The sequence below is a fragment of the Gigantopelta aegis genome, chromosome 11, assembly GCF_016097555.1.
Source record: "Gigantopelta aegis isolate Gae_Host chromosome 11, Gae_host_genome, whole genome shotgun sequence".
Taxonomy (NCBI): Eukaryota; Metazoa; Mollusca; class Gastropoda; order Neomphalida; family Peltospiridae; genus Gigantopelta; species Gigantopelta aegis.
This window is the reverse complement of record NC_054709.1, coordinates 14,772,740-14,795,192: the sequence shown is the minus strand read 5'-3', so window position 1 is coordinate 14,795,192 and position 22,453 is coordinate 14,772,740. Positions and strand designations below refer to the sequence as shown.

Genomic DNA, 22,453 nt, shown 5'->3' with positions numbered 1-22,453 from the left:
CAATAAATTGCCAAGATGAAGTTTGCCATGCTATTCAGATGATAAATAATTTGTTTAGTACATTATTGGTGGATTCCAATATATTAAACAACCAAAGAAATGTAAATACTTTAATGTATTTAGTTTTTACAATAGTTAATCAGATACATTTTGTGTTTAACGACACCACTAGAGCAAATTGATATATATAATCATCAAATGCCCAAAAATTGTAATTTTGACATATACACTTAGAGAGGAAACACTACATTATTCCATTAGTAGCATGGGATTTGCACCATCCAACAGATAGGATAGCACACACCACATCATGGTATACCAGTCATTGTGCCCTTGCTAAAACATGAAATAGCCCAGTGGGTCCACCAACTGGGACCGAACCTAGATCGACAGAGCATCGGGTGAGCGCTTTACAACTGGGCTACCTCCCGCTCTCTTAAGTTGCTTTAAAAAAAAAAAACCCACAACAAATACAAAAAAACCCCTGACAAAACGGGCCTACAATGTTCACAAAACAGTGACAATTTTAATAGATTAATTAACTGGATTACAATAAAGTAAAAAATAGCTGCATTTCTTTTGTTGTTCAGCATAGTTTAATAAACCCTCCGAGTCTAGGTTCCATGGTGCATACGTTGTTCGTTTTGCATAACATTAAAATTTAGCTATTACAAACAACACGTGGACTATATATACTCAACAACGAAAGTTTAGCTAATGGTAAAAGATATGGCATAACATTTATAAATTAACCTATTTTTATTAATTAGTATTCACATCTGAAATGTTTACCATTTACAAACAACATAAACTCATCAACCTTTGCCTTAACACAACAGGAGGACCCGGGTTTTTTTTAAAGTTTATTCAACCATGGCAAATTTAGACTTCACAAAAGATATTTGCTAAACTTTCGTTGTTGAGTATATAAATTTTGATAACAGATAATAGCAAAAGGGATTTACAAAAAGGACTGTACTGTTTAACAACACCACTAGTAGAGTACATCGATTTATTAGGACAATGCGTTGTTTGTTATTGGTTAAAGAGAGAGAAGAGGGTGTAGTGGTCTTACACCTATCCATTGAGTCGTTAAAACTCGCTCTGGGTGGGAGCTGGTCAGTGGTCTCTCCAGTATTCAGGAAAGGGATGGAGGAAATCAGTAGAATTGGTTCCACTTATAGGAAGGGATGGTGCCTAAGATTTGCAGGGTACAAGTACTTCGAAAATGTCTTGTAAACGACGATGAACCTGATTACTCTGGTAGTTGGCGGATGGCGGATATTACTATCGCTGCCAATGGATGGCGGCGTATTGGAAATTAGTCTTAAGAGATGGCGGGCTCGCCATTGCTTATGACATGTAGAGAGACCCCTGCTGGTACTGAGCTGCGATTCCAGTACTTACCAGCCTTATATTCGATGGCTTAACCGCGACACCACAGAGGCTGGTTTCTAAAAGCAGTACAGAATGTTCTATTATTGTTTTTAATGAAAAATCCGATTATATTAAGCTATTACAACAAGTTAACGACACGACAGATGATGGTGTCGTGTCTTCCACCACTTGACAATACCATAGCAAGTATATTTTCGTTGTACCGTGAAATCGTAAAGTTGCGAGCATTTAGTCAAATAGGCCCCGGATTATTAGAGTAGCATTATATAAAATAGGCCCCAGATTATTAAAGTAGCGTTATGCAAAATAGGTCCCAGATTATTGCAGTGGTGGTTTACCATCGGTCTCAAAGGAGAACTGGCGACAAGAAGGCAATCAGGATGGTGATAACAGATGCACTGGTGAACATACCTGGAAAACAAAGAGATATGATATCACACAGCGTCAACCAATACAGGCGCCCATTTCACTAAACATCGTAATTTTACGTCTGCTACTAGCAGTTGTAAGGGTAGGTGGATGTATGGATGGATGGATGGGTGGGTAGATGCATGGATGGATGGATGTATGGATCGATGGATGTATGGATGAATGGATGAATGAATGGATGGTTGGACGAATGGATGGGAATATATTTGTACTCCACTTACTTGGTGCAGCTGCAACTTGAAAGGTGATATTTTGGAATCCATCTGAAAAGAAAACAAATTCAAATGCTTAAAACTACATTTTCAGTCTTTCAACAAATTGCATTGATGTTACATAGCTCGAATATCTTATCCATTACAGTAAGTCAGTCTCTCTCTCTCTCTCTCTCTCTCTCTCTCTCTCTCTCTCTCTCTCTCTCTCTCTCTCTCTCTCACTCTCACTCACTATGAGACATGAAGGGAAGCCAAAGGTCGAATGTGTGGAATGAATACAATGGCTTGATTTGTCATCCACGTTCAGTGCTGGAATTAAGATGCATAATGCTATTTTACTGTATTCCTTAATCTCATTAGGGGGCGGGACGTAGCCCAATGGTAAAGCACTCGCTTGATGTGCGGTCAGTCTAGGGACGATCCCCATCGGTGGGCCCATTGGGCTATTTCTCGTTCTAGCCAGTCAGCACGACTGGTATATCAAAAGTCGTGGTATGTGCTATCCCGTTTGTGGGATCGTGCATATAAAAGATCCCTTGCCACTGATGGAAAATTGTAGTGGGTTTCCTCTAAGACTATATGTCAAAATTACCCCAAGATTTGACATCCAATAGCCGATGATTTATAAATCAATGTGCTCTAGAGGTGTCGTGAAACATAACAAACTTTAACTTCAGTCTCATTGTCATCTCGTGCAAATGTTGGGTACTCGGGTCTGGGTCGGGTCTGACCCTCGAGTACTCGAGTCCAATATTACGGAGACCCTAATTAGCCAAGGGTAAACAGCTTACCGATAGGGCACTTAGTGCTCACAGAGTTGACTATGTCTGCAGAGTCTTTCTTCAGTTCTGAATTCTTAGATCTTACTGAGGGTAAACAGCTTACCGATAGGGCACTTAGTGCTCACAGAGTTCACCACGTCCGCAGAATCTTTCTTCAGTTCTGAATTTCTCGCCATGTTGCAGCCATCGGCCGATTTGAAAGCGCATGTAGCTGTATCTCGAATCACTCTAAAATAAAACAGATTTATAAAAACATCAAGGGTGGATTTAGGCAGCAGCTGAATTGGGGAGGGCCTGGCACCCCAGTCCAGATAGATTCACACGGGGCCTCTGTGGCGCAGTGGTTAAGCCATCGGACTATAGGCTGGTAGGTACAGGGTTCGCATCCCGGTACCGGCTCCCACTCAGAGCGGGTTTTAATGACTCAAAGGTTAGGTGTAAGGTCACTAACTACTAACAACTAACCCACTGTCCTGGACAGGCAGCTCAGATAGCTGAGGTGTGTGCCCAGGACTGCGTACTTGGATATAAGCACAAAAATATGTTGAAATGAATGAAAAGGGGGAGGTTTTAGGTGGTCAAAACCCCTCACTGATCAATAAAAGGTTCGTTCTTTTTTCCTAAATATATTTTCTGGAGGAGTATGACTCTACACCCCCTATAAACTTCGGTCACAACAGTTAAAATACCTCCATTTGCCTGTATCCCACATTAGAGTTGGGTACTTCATTTTACCTTTGTATACGTACCGGCCTCGGTGGCGCAGTGGTAAAGCCATCGGACTACAGGCTTGCAGGTACAGAGGGTTCGCAGCCTGGTACCGGCTCCAACCCAGAGCGAGTTCTTTAGGGCTTAATGGGTAGGTGTAACGCCACTACACCCTTTCACTCACCACTAACCAACTAACCCACTGTCCTGGACAGACAGCCCAAATAGCTGAGGTGTGTGCCCAGGACAGCGTGCTTGAACCTTAACTGGATATAACCACGAAAATAAGTTTAAATAAAAATGTAGATGAGTCGTTCGTTGAACGTGGTACCTTTTTGACCCCCAAACACTTTGACGCTTTCGCTCGTCAGATACGTTTTGAAACAACTCGTTCTAAGATAAACGTCATCTATCGGCCGATCATGTAGTATTCTCTATGATTCAAATACAGAAAACGCCACATACCCACACCAGTATCGAGGGTCAGGGTATACTGTCGGCATCTTAGCTTGGTCTGGGTTACTAATCTGTCGAATACAGGAATCGAATGTATTGCAGTCCTTCAATGCCGTGTTTGCTGGATTCTTGAGAACTGCAAGCACAAAGATGTTTTCCAAATGTCATCGTTAGAAATACTGATATTGTAGGAATTATACGACTAGTCATTTCTGTCCCTTGTCAATAATAATTATAATAATAATAAGAAGAAGAAGAAGAAGAAGGAGAAGATGAAAGGTTATGTAAAACCAAAGTGTACAGAGCTGTGGGGAAAGGTACAATACAATACAAATATCCAGGTAAGTACATTTAAAAACTGTATATAGCAATCAAAATGTTTTAAAAACTTTAAAATTAATTCTGGATGGAATTTATAGGTATATTCCTGAGTTTGTTGCAATTTAAAGATGTTATCGACTAACAGAGACTTTTTGATGCCTGTATTTACAATTCAAATATACGTTTCTGCATAAAATATTAGTGGCTCTATGTTAAACGTGTTTCTGATCGTTCTAATATTTGTACTAGGTTAAATTTCATTTTATTTCCTAAAAAGGATTTTTTTTCGTACGAACGAAATTATTTGAAGACAAAATCCAGTTTGGGCTTCTTACAAATATTAAGACGATCAGAAACACATTGAATATACAGACACTGATATTCTAAACCAGAAAATATATTTAATGTGTAAGTTTAATCATAGAAATATTTTATTAGTTGGAAGCATCTTACTCTGTTACAAATGTATCGTTTTTCATCAGCTTCAATTAGTTTGTTTTGTTTAACGACACCACTAGAGCACATTGATTTATTAATCATCGGCTATTGGATGTCAAACATTTGGTAATTTTGACATATAGTCTTAGAGAAGAAACCCGCTACATTTTTCCATTAGTAGCAAGGCATCTTTTATATGCAGCATCCCACAGACAGGATAGCACATACGACGGCCTTTGATATACCAGTCGTGGTACACTGGCTGGAACGAGAAAAAGCCCAATGGGCCCACCGACAGGTATTGATCCCAAACTGACTGTGCATCAACTGAGCGCTTTACCACTGAGCTATATTCCAACCATATATATATATATATATATATATATATATATATATATATATATATATATATATATATATATATATATATATATTGTAATGGACACTACTAGTGTGTCGATTAGTTATTATGAGTATTTATAGTAAAGTACGAAATCACGTGATTAACACGTTAATGACAAACAGCTGATTTTGACACTTTAGCCGACGATATTTCGATGAACTTGTTACTCTGTACATTTTGGTACTGATTTCACTGTACTCTAAATAACATAGAATTATGTTATTTCCTTTAGTTAGTGTTATTTTGGAACCTATTCGCAGACGAATTCATCGATGTCCGCCATATTGACTTCACCGGCGTTGTTGCCACGGGGGTTAAAAATACAACACGTGTTAAAAATACATTAATTAGTTAACTTTAAAACATGGTAAAATGATGTTAAATGACAAAGCTATTTGTTTATAATGTGTACATAATTACTCTGATATGCTGTACGAGTTTACTGGTGATTTTTATAGGACTCGGTAGTCTATTTTTATAGCACGGCTTTTGGATATATTACCACAAAATAACGGGGAATGGTTTTACGTAGACATATATCGTAAAATGAATTGTTGTATAATATTACGTATTGCTGTTCCCCGCTAATTGACCCCTCCGTACGGCGTGATTGACAACCGCTCTGGACCAATCATGTTTCGCGGTTCAAAAACCGCGGGCCCAAATTTGCTTGGACGCCATTAGGTTAGACAACACACTTTTTTTTCGATGTGTAACGTTTTTGTATAGTTAGCATTAAAATTAGTTAAAATAATTGTCTCCTCCAAATGAATTATAATCATAGTAAACATATACTTCTGCTGACAAGTGTTAATAGCGATGACAACTATGCGGAGCCTACGATTGACGTAAAATCAGTGTTTTCCTGCGAAACCGTCACATGGTATGGAAAGTGAAGTTTTCCCGAATCCATCAAAATTCAACTGATATATAAATTCTACGAAGGTAAGAGTTTAAGAATCACTTTCCCTCCAATGTAATGGAATTTACTGACTCATTTAATCAGTATTCGATGTATATATTGTCGTTAAGAATCCGTCGTTAAACAATACACAGTCAAACGAATGGCCAAAACAAAAGTTTTGGCAAGACTTCCGATCGTTCCAGCATTCAGTTAATTTAGGCGTAAGTTAGGTTTAGGGTTAGTGATAGTATTAACAAGCATGCTGGAACATTTGAAAGTCTTAGCATTTTTTCTTTTTCTTTTTGTTTGCATGTGTGTAGGAGTAAGTCTGTGTATGTTCTTTTGTGAGTGGGGTGTGGGGTGAGGGGAGTGAGGGAGTAACCTATATGGTTGTGAGCTTTAGGAGGATAAGGAAGTATTGTCTGGAAAGTTATAAATTAGGCAAATTTTATGTAGGGACCCTGAAATGTTTTGAAGCCAAAAAAAAAAAATAATAATAAACAAATCTTGGAAATTAATAGATATATTTTTTAATGTTCAGATAAATGATAGTAAAAGAACTTCTGTTTATAAATGCTCATGTGCTTGAAATATGTTCTAACCCTAATTTCAAAACATTTCAAACCCATAACCACCTAGATGAGGCACTTACATCTGTTTTGTTTTTATTACCTACCCTAAATATGATTTTCTTTTGAAGACAGTAGTTTTGTTTTTCTTCATTATTTTATACCCCAAATTTTAGCAAAGCATAGGCATTTTTCTTCTTCCACATGCCATCTTATATGTAGCTTTGTGCAACTTTCTAATAGAAATCAAATAACATCATCAACGTTAAATACATTGTTCACTACTTTTCTTAATTTACTGCTATACTTTTTAATTTTATACTTTGTTTAGTCACATTGATTTTGTTTCCTGTTAAAAAAATGTTTTCCTAAAATTAAATTAAACTTTAAATTAATACAATGATATGTAATTAAGTTACTAACTAATGTACTTCTTCAAATGGATGTGAAATACTTAACACGTTTGTTTGTATATATTTCAGCAACTGGACCAATGGATGTGGAGTCATTGCTTAGATGTCGAAAATGAGTTTCTGAAGACAAACTATTAAACAAATTACATTGCATCTTGATATTGAGAACAGAATGATAGAAATAATAGAACAGTTTCATCTGATATTTGAAAGAAAGACTGGGGCAGGGGGTGAAATTGCTGCTGAAAATGAAACACTTTCAACAATTTCTTTTAATACAATATTAAAAAAACAAAATTGTGTTTGACATATTGCTGCTAAGGAGTAATTCAGACTTCCAAGACTTGGGATTCAGTTTGACACCACCCATCAAATGGTAATCCTTAATTGCTCAGTTTCGAGGATAATGATTTGGAGATGGATGCCTCAGAAAGATACATTTTTGAATAGATATATTTACCTGTACCAGATTGCATGGGGATTAATATGTAAAGACCCTCTCTTTGAGAAAAAAAAAAATGTTAGGAAGTATTCTCATAATAAATATTAAACAAATTGTGCGAACTGCAATCTGTGGTTTAGTTTTATGTTATATATAAAAATTATATACAGTGTTTCTGCCAGAAATAACTTTTTGTGTATGGCGCTATGTTATTGAATGCAACCACAGTCAACAGGGGCTATGGGGGGGGGGGGGGGGGTCTCCTCCACAAATAAAATGGGTTACATTTAGGGTTAGGCTTAAGAAAATCATACAATAATGATAAGAGTCATTAATTTTGTCAAAATGTTAACTTAAAAAAAATAAAAATTTGGGTATGGCGCCATACCCATTTTACCCTCTGGCAGAAACCCTGCTCTCTCTCTCTCTCTCTCTCTCTCTCTCTCTCTCTCTCTCTCTCTCTCAATTTTTATTTTGTATTATTATTATTGGTCTGTAGGCATGGGTTGTCTTATAATATTTATTACTATTTTTTATCTGCCTATGCCTCTAGAACAGATAAAGCTTTTTGAGTACATTTTGTGTGACAGTAGGATAACTAATGGGCGGGTTGTGTGAGATTGGGGGGGGGGGGGGGGTGAAGCTTCAAGTATGATTCCCAACAGTTGTTGCCACAACACATGAGTTTATAATTTATTTAAACACTGTTGTACTGGCTTAATTAGCAAATATGTTACAGACTTTCCAGCTACTTGTTCGTACTTTTTTGTTTTTGTCCTATTTTTCCTACTTTTTCTTCAGAATACTTAGTTTTTCGTACTTTTTGGTTTGAAAATGCCACGAATTGCTGTTAAAGTGTGCATATTCTTTGTAATATTATAAAAGCCATCAGTTACGGGAATTATTTTAATTTGTCTTGGCAGCAAGATACATCTCCCAATTTGTGGCACCATATAATCTCAACATATTAAAATTACACCCTCAAAGCCAACATATTTTCCAATGATTAATATGATTATAATGTACAATGTGTATGTATGACTTCAGAATCTATAATACATTATGGAAAACTTAAATTAATCATGTTAACTCTGTTTTACTGTGCATCAGCATTCCTATGCATGTAAATATGTATATTGATTAATATAGTGTACAGTAATTTGAAATAACTATAACGTGACCGTTACATAAGATACACATTATTTTTGATAGAACACAAAATACATGTACAAACTAAGCACTACATAAAACGGTGTTTCGAGCATGAATAATGTCCCTACGTACTGTTTCAGTCCTACTTTTGTTCTACGTTTTCCTACTTTTGTCCTACATTTTCTATATTTTTATTCCTAATTGTGTCCAACTTTTTCAAAAGGGTGTGCTGGACAGCCTGATTTTATAAAGAGGGGTTGGGGCACCCAAACGTAAACAGCCCTAATATATCTTGTCAGAACGGAGACGGGCCAATATGTCAGTATACATAACTGGAGGGACAAAGATGTGGTCCCCACCAACCCACCCTCTGGTTACGCAAGTTGTGAATTTAATTGTTTTTTTGTGGGTTTTTTCGTGTATGGCTTTGGTTTCATAAATAGGGCAAGTGCCGAATATCGGTTGATTCAAGCAGTGCAGCTATGTAAGAATACACCCCCATAAATATCGCAATCCCACAATCTAAACCACTGCCTGCATAATTTTGGCACAGGCGACTGTATCCTGCTAAAGTTTTGTATCCTTTCGTGCATAAAATTTTGGTACACTGATAGCATTCCCACACGCCTTGTATTTTACTGTTACTGCTCACGTCCCTCCTTTTTGTTTTTTTTAAACAAAACATTTAACGCAACCCGACCAAAAATAAAGACGCCACGGTTTTAAACGGGTCGAGGCCGGGTCGTCGCCGCGCATTCTATTCTCTTGTTCCTCGGCATATCGGGATTCCATTAATATAAAAGTCGAACAACAACAACAACAAAAACTAAGATGAAAAAGAAGAAGAAAAAAGAAACAAACAAGACATTTTAATTTATCAGTTCTGACAAGAAAAACGAGCATAGGATGTTTTAAATGTTCTTTTGGTTCGACGTTCACTTCCGGGTTCTTGTGCTTCTATAAAATGTACTGAAGTAAAAATGGTTTCGTCGATTTAAATCACGTTGTCATCGTAAATGTACCCTGTAGTGAAATACTTGAATGTCTCCTCTTGTCGGCTTTTTATTTAAACAACGATATTTGTAAATAAATTAAGGCAAAAACGTAATCGGCAGATCGGTTGATTTTGCTATCGACCTATGCGAATTGGCAGCCATTATTGAATGTTTGTCTAACCTTGCATCACGTGCCACTGAGAATCATGAACAGCCAAAAGCCGACTACAGCCCCGATGAAAAGATGGCGTTTACGTCTTATGACCTATGAGATGACGCTAGTCTATGCTCCAGGAAGAGATGACCTAAATCCAGCCGACTACATCAGCTGTCGCCCTCAAACTACACCAAACCACGAGAATGCTGGTGAAGCATACATCGCATATGTCGTGCAAAATGCCATACCCAAATCAATGACGACTGAAGAAGTGAAGAATGCCACAAAGCAAGATCAAACACTCCAAAGTTTGATGTTGGCAATTCAAACTGGTTTTTGGGAAGACCCAGAGATATCAAATTTCACCAGATTCAGAGAAGAACTATCCGTCCATGATGGTTTGGTTCTCCAAGGAAATCGTCTTGTTATCCCAGCAACTTTGCAACAGAAAGTTGTTGAAATAGCACATCAAGCACACCAAGGAATTGTTAAGACCAAGCAATGCATCAGAGAGAAGGTTTGGTTCCATGGAACTGACAAGTTTGTGGAAGACGCTGTCAAATCCTGCATTCCCTGCCAAGCATCACGTCCAGGGCCTGCCCAACGTGAACCTCTTCAACCCACTCCCTTGCCATCTGAACCATGGAGTTCACTTGCCATTGATTTTGCTGGTCCGTTCCCATCAGGCGATTACTTGCTCGTTGTCATAGATGAGTATAGTCGATTTCCCGAGGTTGAAATCGTCCCATCCACCTCTGCCAAAGCAGTACTACCAAAGTTGGAAGCGATCTTCTCGTCGTTTAGCGTCAGCATAGTCGGTCATTTTGCACTTGCTGATATAGTCATTTTCAGTAATGTGGCTGTGGGTAGATCTGTGTGTCTGACTTGTGATAGGAGGCTCGGGCAGACCAATTTTCATCTTGCCGCCAGTCAGTGCTTCGAAAGGAGATATTTTGGTGGAGGTGTGCGGTGTACCTCTATAAAGACGTAGGAAAGTGGGAAGCTGTCACTTCCAAGCAAGTTGTCGGCGACTGATGCACGGATTGTCTTGTTCAGTGTAGCCTCTCCATTCGCTTCTGGCCAGAGGGGCGTAATCTTCCTATGATGGATCCCGAAAACTGGACATAATGCTTGTAAATTCATCACCATTGAATGGAGGCCCATTATCTGTTTTGACTGTTGTTAGGATTCCTTGGCGATATACGAGTATCAGATCTATCGCCAGGTGATTACGTCCTAGTGAAGCAGAAAAGGATGAACAAACTTTCAACTCCATATTCTCATCTGCCTTGTGTCGTCGTCCACAAGCAAGGCACCATGATCACTGCGCAACGTGGTGAGAGACAAATCACTCGCAACTCCTCACATTTTAAACCTATCAACGGTACACAACTCTCTCTAAGTGATGAGGGAGGGGAGGATGAAGATGACAACATCATCGAGACATCAATGCCATCAACTCCTCAACCCACTCAACAGCAGTCCAGGTCCCCTGTCACTCCGACCAAGCAGCCGAGGACTCCTTCGAAGTTTGCTTCACCTATGTCGACCGTGTCTACACCTGCCCAGGTCCACATCGAGATGCCAACAAGACCAGTCCGTAACCGTCGACTTCCAACACGCCTGAAAGACTATCATTTGACTTGACGATTACGCTGTCAACAATGTTCATATTACATGGCTGTCTGATAAATACTATATGACAAAAGTGAACTATATGCCAACTGTGAAACCCAAGTTTTTTAAATTGTGTGCCAAGTTACAGAAACGTTTGAGAACTGTTTTACTTTTTTATGAATGTATTGTGTATGTTTATTTGACAATTTTCTGTTCAAGTTTGGGAGGAATGTAGTGTCTTGGAACTTATAGTGAACATTGTGGTCTGTCCCGGTACTCCTATGAGATACGCATGCGTAGAGGAAAACAAAACAAACATCCGCCCAAGTAGCGTTGCCTCCATGTTTACGTTTTTATTCAACATGAATAAATCTGATGTTTAAACACCAAACGTGTTCCTATATGTAGACAGGACACCATATCGACTAACAGATACTTTTTAACGATTGTAATTACATATCAAATATATTTTTCTGCATAAAATATTAGTGGCTGTATATTAAACGTGTTTCTGATCGTTATAATATTTGTACTAGCTTAAATTTCCTTTTATTTCCTAAAATATGGTTTTTTCGTACGTACGAAATTATTTGAAGACAAAATCCAGTTTGGGCTTCTTAGAAATATTAAGACGACCAGAAACACATTGAATATACAGACACTGGTATTCTAAACAAGGAAATATATTTAATATGTAAGTTTAATCGTAGACATATTTTATTAGTCGGAAACATCTTACAATGCAGCAAACTCAGGAATGTCCCTTTAAAGTCATGGCATCTAAAATAATAATAAACGGAAATTGGAAGATTTCCTTTATGACAAATAGTTAACTATTTAGGCCTGACATTTGGAATGGAGACTGATACTGTTTACAAGCAATTTAAAGCATTAAAACCAAATGCAATTATGATGGTGCCTGCATTCCTATTACACTGCTTTTGCTAAGTTCGTAGCTCAGCTTCACTTGAAACACCAGACAGGATCTACTGGATAATGATGTTGATGTTGTTGTGTTATTTTGGCTGCTTATCTGCTGCAGTAAATAAATATGAACTGATGTTTTCTACCATTCCTGACTTGTTCCTTTTGTTAGCCGTGTGGCTTACAATATATACCCGGTATATATATATATATATATATATATATATATATATATATATATAGAGATATAGAGAGAGAGAGAGAGAGAGAGAGAGAGAGAGAGAGAGAGAGAGAGAGAGAGAGAGAGAGAGAGATTCGTAACGAGTATTTTTTAATGTGGAAAAATATCAATCGAGTCTATGTTAATCGGTATTAACCGATTAACTAGACGAGGTTGATATTTTACATATTAAAAAACACGAGTAGCGAATTCTATTTATCCTACAACACTTCTAAAATAACATTTTAATTTTATTGGTTTTAATAAATCACAGTACTAAAGTCCCTGACGTCATCAGGATTAGCACAGATTAGTTTGACGTCACGCATTTTAAACAATTCTTTGAAAACGTTACGCTCAGGTACACGGGCCTTGTTGGCTTGTCAGCAAATGACCCATCCACAGCAACACATTACCTAAAGACCTTGCAAATTTGCATACCATTAGTAACCGGGTTAATAAATTAAATTATCACATGGGTTTATGACATGGACATATATATATATATATAGATAGATAGATAGATAGATAGATAGATATAGATATATATATATATATATATATATATATATATATATATATATATATATATATTATATATATATATATATATATATATGTATATATATGTATATATATTAATATTATATTATAATCATATCACATCATATTATATTCTACTCAAGAAAAATCATATATATTTTTGACAAAGGAAAGAGATGGGTGTTATTCCAGATATGTGCCCAGATCAGCGTGCTTGAACCTTAAATGACTAGATACTCACTGTTACAAGTTTGTTCAAAGTATGCCGCCATTTCTGTGAAGCCGTAATTTAAGGCCAGTTTGATGGAGCACGTTCCCAGTGCGTTCTTCAAACATGTCATCACAGATTTCATATGCCTGCGATTGCAGTCAATGAAAACATTTTAATATATACACGACATCAACATGAATCATTTTATATGGTGTCCGCTATATCACACAGTATATTTGTAATTACTAGACCAGTAGTGCACATTGATTTATTAATCATCAGCTATTGGATGTCAAACATAATTTTGTTAATTTGGACATATAGTCTTAGAGAGGAAACCCGCTACAGTTTCCCATCAGTAGCAAGGGCTCTTTTATATGCACCATCCCATAGACATAATAGCACATATCACGGTATCTGATGCACATTGATTTATTAATCATCAACTATTGGATGTCAGACATTTGTTAATTTGGACATATAGTCTCAGAGAGGAAACCCGCTACAGTTGTCCATCAGTAGCAAGGGATCTTTTATATGCACCATCCCATAGACAGGATAGCACATACCACGTCCTTTGATGTACTAGTTGTGATGCACTGGCTTGAGCGAGAAATAGCCCAATAGACCCACCAACGGGGATCAATCCCAGATCGACCACGCATCAAGCAAACAATTTACCACTGGACTACGTCCAGCCCCTTACCAGAGCATTATGTGTGAATATTTATACTCAAAGGCAAAAGTTATTGTGACATGGATTGTTTGGAGTAATAAATTTGTGAATGGATTTATGGATGCAAACCAAGAGAAAATGTGCATGAAACAGCTCAAAGAAATTACATGCTTTGTGCAAGAAACATGGAATATTCGGGAGAAATGCTGTCCAGTATTCACCATAAAAGGCCAGACATTCAGTCGCAAATCATTGCCACTCTGTGCAGCCTTCAGAAGTCCAGAAGTTAAAAAAACCCCACAATTAGTGAACTGTTTGATGCAATTTCGTCATGCCACGCCTCAGTGAAAATGATAGATGGCGAGTCATAGCGATGCTTGAATCTGGGACCTCGCAGCGTGACGGCGGACGTCAATTCAACGTCCACAGAAACACCATATGGCACTTATGGCAACGATATCAACAAAACAACCAGGTCAGGGGCCGTCCCCGTAGCGGCTGACCACCCGTGACAACCCCTCACCAAGACACATGGATCCGAGCCACGCATCTGCGAAACAGGTTCCAGCCAGCAACCCTCACAGCCCGTACCATCCCTTTCTCCAGCGTGTAGTGGCAGGCCTGTATCAATGTTCAAGGTGTGAACTTCGCTCTGGACCCCCTCTAGTGATGTGGCTCATTTGCATATCGCAGGTGCGCCCTGCTCATGGACTATTGCTCGTTTCCATACCTTCGGATATTTCTCTTTCCATGTATAAAGTTTCATACACGGCAGTAAAAACTTATCATAAATTATCTTTGTCTTCTGTGTGTCACAATAACGTTTTGCCTTTTAGTATATTATAGGCGGGAAACTATATTTAAAAAGTATAATTAAAAATGTCATAATTCTGACACAGAAGATGTTCTTACAGGGTTATGATGTTTATGGAGTCCTGTGGACATTCAAAACCTTTATCGTTCCAGCCAGTTCATCACGACCGGTATATCAAAGGCCGTGGTATGTGCTAGGATGGTGCATGTAAAAGATCCCTTGCAACTAATGGAAAAAAAAATGTAGTGAGTTTCGTCTCTAAGACTATATGTCAACATTACCAAATGTTTCATATCCAATAGCTGATGATTAATAAATCAATGTGTTCTAATGGTATCGTTAAAGAAAACAAACTTTAACTTTAAAATTTTTAAAACCTGTATCATTGACATTCCGAACATATATCTACAAGATACGTAGCATCACTGACCAAAATGAAGGCGCCTCCTATGTCATCTCTCTTTGGTGGTGGTGTGTGTGTCTCTGTGTGTGGGGGGGGGGGGGGGGGGGGGGGGGGGGAGATGTAGCCCAGTGGTAAAGTGTCCACTCGATGCGCGGTCGGTCTGGGATCGATCCCCGTCGATGGGTCCAGTGGGCTATTTCTTGTTCCAGCCCGTGAACCACGACTGGTATATCAGCTGCCGCGGTGTGTACTACCCTGTCTGTGGGATGGTGCATATAAAAGATCCCTTGCTGCTAATAGAAAAGAGTAGCTCATGAAGTGGCGACAGCGGGTTTCCTCTCTCAATATCTGTGTGGTTCTTAACAATATGTCTGACGCCATATAACCGTAATTAAAATGTGTTGAGTGCGTCGTTAAATAAAATATTGAAAAAAACTAACAAAACGTACTTACGGGCAGATATCTACTACTGACGTGCCAGACCCTAAAGCCAGCGTTCATGAAACAAAAACTGGGACAGATATCGCCCAGAGTGACTACAGCAAAACCCACTACGTACGGGCAGATATCAACCGGTCCACTAACGGTCCAGAGTAACCCCGTGGAAGAGAGCTGACAGCGTCCATGACTAAAAAACAAAAGATATCCACTACTTACGGGCACAGCGTATGACCTACCACTGACGTCTCCAGAGTAACCCCTGGAAAGAGCTGACAGCGTCCATGACTAACAAAAACCACTACTTACGGGCAGATATCTACCACTGACGGTCCAGAGTAATCCTTGAAAGAGCTGACAGTGTCCATGACTAACAAAAACCACTACTTACGGGCAGATATCTACCACTGACGTTCCAGACTAGCCCTTGAAAGAGCTGACAGTGCCCATGACTAACAAAAAAAAGAGCACTACTTACGGGCAGATATCTACCACTGACGTTCCAGAGCTAGCCCATGAAAGAACAGATACTGACAAAGAGCGCCCATGACTGACAAAAACCACTACTTACGGGCAGATATCTACCACTGACGTGCCAGAGTAACCCTTGAAAGAGCTGACAGCGTCCATGACTAACAAAAACCACTACTTACGGGCAGATATCTACCCTTGAAAGAGCTATTGACGGTCCAGATTAACCCTTGAAATCTAGACTGAGTAGCGTCCATGACTAACAAAAACCACTACTTACGGGCAGATATCTACCACTGACGGTCCAGATGACTAACCACTATGAAAGAGCTGAAAGCAGCGTCCATGACTAACAAAAACCACTACTTACGGGCAGATATCTACCACTGACGGCCAGAGTATCTACCACTGACTATCTACCACTGTCCAGGTAGTAACCCTACTGAAAGAGCTGGCACAGCGTCCATGACTAACAGAAACCACTACTTACGGGCAGATACTACCACTGACGGGCGAAAGAGCTGATCTATGACTAACATTACTTAGACGGATATCTACCATTGACGGTCCGGAGTAACCCTTGAAAGAGCTGACAGCGTCCATGACTAACAAAAACCACTACTTACGGGCAGATATCTACCACTGACGTGCCAGAGTAACCCTTGAAAGGGCTGACAGCCTGCATACACGTCATAGTCTGGTTACAGGACGAGTACGGGAGGTCGACTGAAAAAAAAATTGAAAGTTTATTTTGGTTGTTGACACCTCAAGAACATATTGATCAACAGAGCATGGACTTTCAATACCCGTTAGGATCCATGCGTAAATTGCTACATCAAGGGAAGGAAGGAAATGGTTTATTTAACGACGCACTCAACACATTTTATTCACGGTTATATGGTGTCGGACATATGGTTAAGGACCACACAGATATTAAGGGAGGAAACCCGCTGTCGCCACTTCATGGGCTACTCTTTTCGATTACCAGCAAGGGATCTTGTATATGCACCATCCCATAGACAGGACAGCACTTACCACATATAAACGATCCTTTGCTGCTAATCGAAAAGAGTAGCCCATGAAGTTGCGACAGCATTTTCCTCTCTCAATATCTGTGTGTTCTTAACCATATGTCTGACGTCATATAACCGTAAATAAAATGTATTGAGTCCGTCGTTAAATAAAACATTTCTTTCTTTTGTAATACCACATGTCAACGTGAGAAAAATTTAAATCTTAAACTGTTTTTTTTTCCCCACTAAGTGTAGGCGAGACATGGGCCTCTTTCACGTTTTTCTAATATATATCAAAGTTAAAGTCTGTTTTGTTTAACGACACCACTAGAGCACATTGATTTACCAATCATCGGCTAATGGATGTCAAACATTTCGTAATTCTGATATAGTTTTAGAAACCCGCAAAATTGTTCCATTAGTAGCATTAGGGTATCTTTTAACTGCATCACCCCACAGGTAGGATAGCATATACTACAGCCTCTGGTATGCCAGCCGTGGTGCACTGGCTGGAACGAGAAATTAGCCAATGAACCCAACGATGAGGATCGATCCTAGACCGACCGCGTATTACCACTGGACTATGTTCAGCCCAATGTCCTTACGGAAAACAGAGGGAGGGAGATTTAGCTCAGTCCGTTGAGTGCTCGCGTGAGGTGCATGCGTCACAGGATCGAAACACCTCGGTTGATTCATTCAACTTATTGAGGTTTTTATCGTTCCAACCAGTGCACCACAACTGTCTGCAGGAAAGTGCATATAAAAGATGCCTTGCTGCATTAGGAAAATGTACAGTAGCGGGTTTCCTCTGATGACTACGAATCAGAATTGCCAAATGTTTGACATCCAATAGCCGATGATTACTTAATCAATGTGCTCTAATGGTATTGTAAAACAAAACAAACTTCTCCTTCTTAAGGAAAACAAACCTTTAAAAAACTTACTATTGGGGCATTTGCTATACCATTCTTGCATGATGTTCTCAAAGCTCGTCTTCGCGGTAGCGTTGCTAGGCAAACAAGTCGAAGCGCTCCACGCTGCACAAGCTGCTGTTCTAGCCAATAACCTGCAAATACGTCAGTTAGATCACGTGATTGTGACCACCTCACGTGGCCAATGACATTACATTGCAACGTCCACGTGTTGTTTCTCAATGACTACATCATGTAACCATTAATGGGTTTTGTTGAGGTTTTATTTTACCACTTGCCATCGGGATTGCACGAAGTAATTTTCAGTGGCCCGAATCTAAAAAATATCACTGGCATCGGGCATCGGGCATCGGGCATCGGGCCACCGTATTCTAGAACCTCTGCGTGACTACATCACGTGGACATCACATCACGTTACGGTGTTCATTAATTAATTGTTTTTTTAAATGATTTAAATTTGCGTCTTGTGTTTCACAAAAACTTTCAATGGTTTCACATCAGTCATACAGATCAAGCTGTGAAATGGTTTGACAACAATACTTTTAACAAGAGGCAGCTTTTAATGACGTATCCAACGCCATATAACCGTAAATAAAATGTGTTGAATGCGTCGTTAAATAAAACATTTCCTTCCTTCTTTCAATGACGTAAGTACAGGCCTCGCACGATTTTTTTATTATTATTATTTTATTTTATTTTATTATTATTATTTTTTTTATTTTTTTTTTTTTTTATTTTTTTTTTTTTTTTTTTTTTTTTTTTTTTTTATTATTATTATTGTCCCCAAAAACATAAGCAAGGTCAAGGTTGGGGCCTTGAAACATTGTTCTACAGGTATTATTGTATATACATAAACGATACATAATTAAAGCTATACACTCGTATATAAAGCACTTATTAAACAATATGTGTATACATATGCATGTACGTGTGTGTGTGTGTGTGTGTGAGAGAGAGAGAGAGAGAGAGAGAGAGAGAGAGAGAGAGAGAGAGAGAGAGAGAGAGAGAGAGAGAGAGAGAGAGAGAGAGAGAGAGGGGGGGGGACAGACAGACACACAGACACGGACGTGTGGAGTAACAGGGATGAAGCCGAAGATAGACGAAAGGGAACACAAATGGCGCGAGCTGTATGCACACTATTAAGATGAAACAGATAGGCTTAACATGATACTGTATAATGGGATATTAGCAATGCAAAAGCCTTACATAACTGAAGAGGAAATATTCTGGAGACTAGGAAGAAGAGTACTAGAAATAGAAACAAAGAGTGAGAGAAGAAGAAAAAAAAAGAAAAAAAAAAAACCAACCTTTCTTGAAAGATAAATAAGATCAATGAGATCTTAAAAAGAAAAGAAATTATAGAAAGTCGAAATACGTTTTCCGAACTGGCGATATTTTGCATAAAAGTATGTTTATTAGCTTATTCGTATATTTTGTTGTTAATAAGTTTATACATGAATTTATACAATTTGTTTGAGGAACTGCTGCCAAGGTTCCCACTGATCATCAAAGTCTTTATACAGGCAATTTTATATAAAATATATATTTTTCCAATCTGTATTTTATCAATAATGAATCTTAGCATTGCGTTTTTATTTAATCTGATCTTTTGTAATTTCGTTCTATATATATAATACTTAATATTAATAATGAACCAATTAATAAAACAATGCTTTTTTGTTATGATACCAAATAAAACCACATTTTTATCCAACTGAAATCTTTCACCTTTTTTTAATGCCCATTCTTCTACTGCTTTCCATAAGACAGTAACTTTAGAGCACTCATAAAATAAGTATTCCAGTTTTTCTGGCATCAGATGGAAAAAATCGCAAATATTAGAATCAACATATTTATTTTATTTAGAAATATATTTGTAGCTGTTATCCTGTGTAACATTTTATACTGAAACCATAATAAAGATGGGTCTTTAATAGTTTTGAATGGTAGAGCATAATACTTTTCCCATACTTGTGAAGTGACGTCAAACCCCAATACTGAATATCTTTTTTGGGACGTAGGAACTATTGTAGTGCGATTTAATATTGCGTATATTTGCTTACTTTGGTTTGTATCTTTTACAAGTAGTTTTATTTTAAACGGAAGAAAAATCGGGTTGCAAATAGTGTTAAAACTTTGGTTGATTGATTTTGTTGTTTTACAAATATATAATTTAATGGCTCTGATTAAAGAAGCATATTCTAAACAAATTGGATTGTACTTGATATTTTGTTATGAAAGTATTGTAATTCATTAATGCCCCATTTTCGCCTACTAGATCTTGAATAAATATTATGCCTTTTTGCAAATACTTCATATAAATAAAAGGTTTGCCGGTTGTTTTTTTAATTTTGCTATTGTGCCAAATGTTTAGGCTCATTACATCTTCATTATTATCAGGCGTTTCTTTCTGTTGAATGGTAAGCCAGCTTTGTAAAATATCTTTCCAAAAATTATTTTTAATTGTTGTTATTTTTAGCTGAATATAATAATATCCATAACCAAGTAGCTTTTAACGCAGTTGTAAAATTTCTAATGATTTAGAATTTCTGATGCCTCCAGTTGTACACAGTTTAGCATTGCCTCCATTAATAGTCTTCTCTCTTTTGACTTTTTCTGGTTTGTTTTGCCAAATAAAATTAAAAAACATTTTAGTTATTCGTTTTGTTATTTGATCTGGTACATTTGGTAATGCAATTAATAAATGTGTTATTTTTTTAAAGTATTAAGGTTTTGATAACAACGACGCGACCCAGTGGAGTTAATTTTCTAGTGGACCATTGTTTTAACAGTTTTTTCATCTCCATTAATTTCGGTTCAAAGTTAGTTTGAATCATTTCTTCAATATTAACTGAAAAATATACTCCTAGTAAGGGAAAGGTTTCTGCACCCCATTCTAACTTCCATTTTGGATGAAAAAAAAAACATCTTTTGAATATTTTTTACTGCCTATCCAGATGATTTTTGATTTCGAGTAGGTTATGTTTAATCCAGATACGTTGTCATACAGGTCTAATATTTTTAGAGTGTTATCCAGGGATTTGTGGGTTCCATCTAAAATGAAGGAGGAGTCATCAGCGTACTGCGATATTAAATATGCTTGCCCGTTTACAGTTATACCTTTGATATCCTTTGAATTTCTTATTAATATAGCTAGTATCTCGGCGCAAATTATGAAAATATAGGGGGAAAGTGGATCGCCTTGTCTACAACCTCTTTCTAGTTTAAAACTTTCAGACAGAAATCCATTTTGTAAAATCCTTGATTCTGAGTTTTAATCCATGGTTTAATTGACATTTTAAAATTGAAAAACTCAAGTGCTTGTTCAACGAACGACCAAGAGACAGGGTCAAAAGCCTTTTCAAAATCTACCAGGAACAATAAGCCTGGAATTTTATTAACTTCTGTATATTGCATTATATCGTATATTAGTCTTATATTTTCAGCTAAAAATCGACCTTTAATGAACCCAGTTTGATCTTTTGAAATTATTTTATCTAGCACTTTTTTAATTCTGTTAGCAATGCAGACAGAGGCAATTTTGTATATACAATTTAATAGTGTAATTGGTCGCCATTTTTTTTTAAAAGTGTTTAGGTTTATTAGGTTTTGGTATGCATGTAATAATTCCTAATTTTTGTGTGTTGGACATTTCGTTTATATTGTAGCTGTGATTAATGGATCTAACAATAAAATGCCCGAGATCCTTTCCAAAACATTTTTAAAAACTCCGCACAAATCCATCAGACCCTGGGCTTTTATCGTTTTTCGTAGTTTTGAGGAACGTTAATGCTTCTGAATATGTTATTTCTCCTTCTAGTTCCTGTGCTTCTGTATCTGTTAACTTATTAGCCTCAATGTTGTAGATATACTGGATGTTTTCGTTATTTGCTTGATTTGTTTTGGAGACGAGTTTTTTATAAAATACTTTCGTTTTTTCTAGAATTTGTTTTTGGTCTGTTCTTATACTACCATCTTCAAGTTCTAATCTAGAAATTAGTTTATTATGAAAGTTGTGTGATTCCATATTACAAAAATATTTTGTCGGCTTTTCTCCTCCTTCGACCCATTTTGCTCTAGATCTAATAAAATGCCCTTTTAATTTATTTCGTCTAATTTCTATTAACTCGTTTTTTTTTTCTTCTAACAAATCAGAATTAACTGTACATTCATCTTCTTCTAATACTTGTATTTCCTCTATTACTTTGTTTCTCTTTAACATCTCCTATTTTCTTTTTGAATGCTGGGTATGAAATGGTTCTCCCTCTTATTTCCATTAGTAAAACTTCCAAAAACAGTTGATCGTTAATTGTAAACTGAATTTCTTCATTTAAGATATTGTTGATATTTTCTAGATCATATAGAGGGATTGCGTAATGACATTTAATATTTGTAAAGGTTTCCTGAATGGT

At 37.5% G+C, this 22,453-nt stretch overlaps 1 protein-coding gene across 1 annotated transcript in view; it reads right to left on the bottom strand.

Annotated features, from left to right (window-relative positions):
- Positions 1–852: 852 nt before the first annotated feature.
- Positions 853–22,453, bottom strand: part of LOC121385649 — a 28,954-nt gene continuing 7,353 nt past the window's right edge. Inside the window, exons 3-9 of the mRNA XM_041516411.1 lie at positions 18,054–18,175; positions 16,723–16,822; positions 13,325–13,440; positions 3,995–4,121; positions 2,925–3,049; positions 2,049–2,090; positions 853–1,809 (exon numbers count right to left, since the gene is read on the bottom strand). Coding sequence (XP_041372345.1) covers positions 1,745–1,809; positions 2,049–2,090; positions 2,925–3,049; positions 3,995–4,121; positions 13,325–13,440; positions 16,723–16,822; positions 18,054–18,175 — 697 coding nt within the window. The 3' untranslated portion in view covers positions 853–1,744. The remainder of the gene's footprint in view (positions 1,810–2,048; positions 2,091–2,924; positions 3,050–3,994; positions 4,122–13,324; positions 13,441–16,722; positions 16,823–18,053; positions 18,176–22,453) is intronic.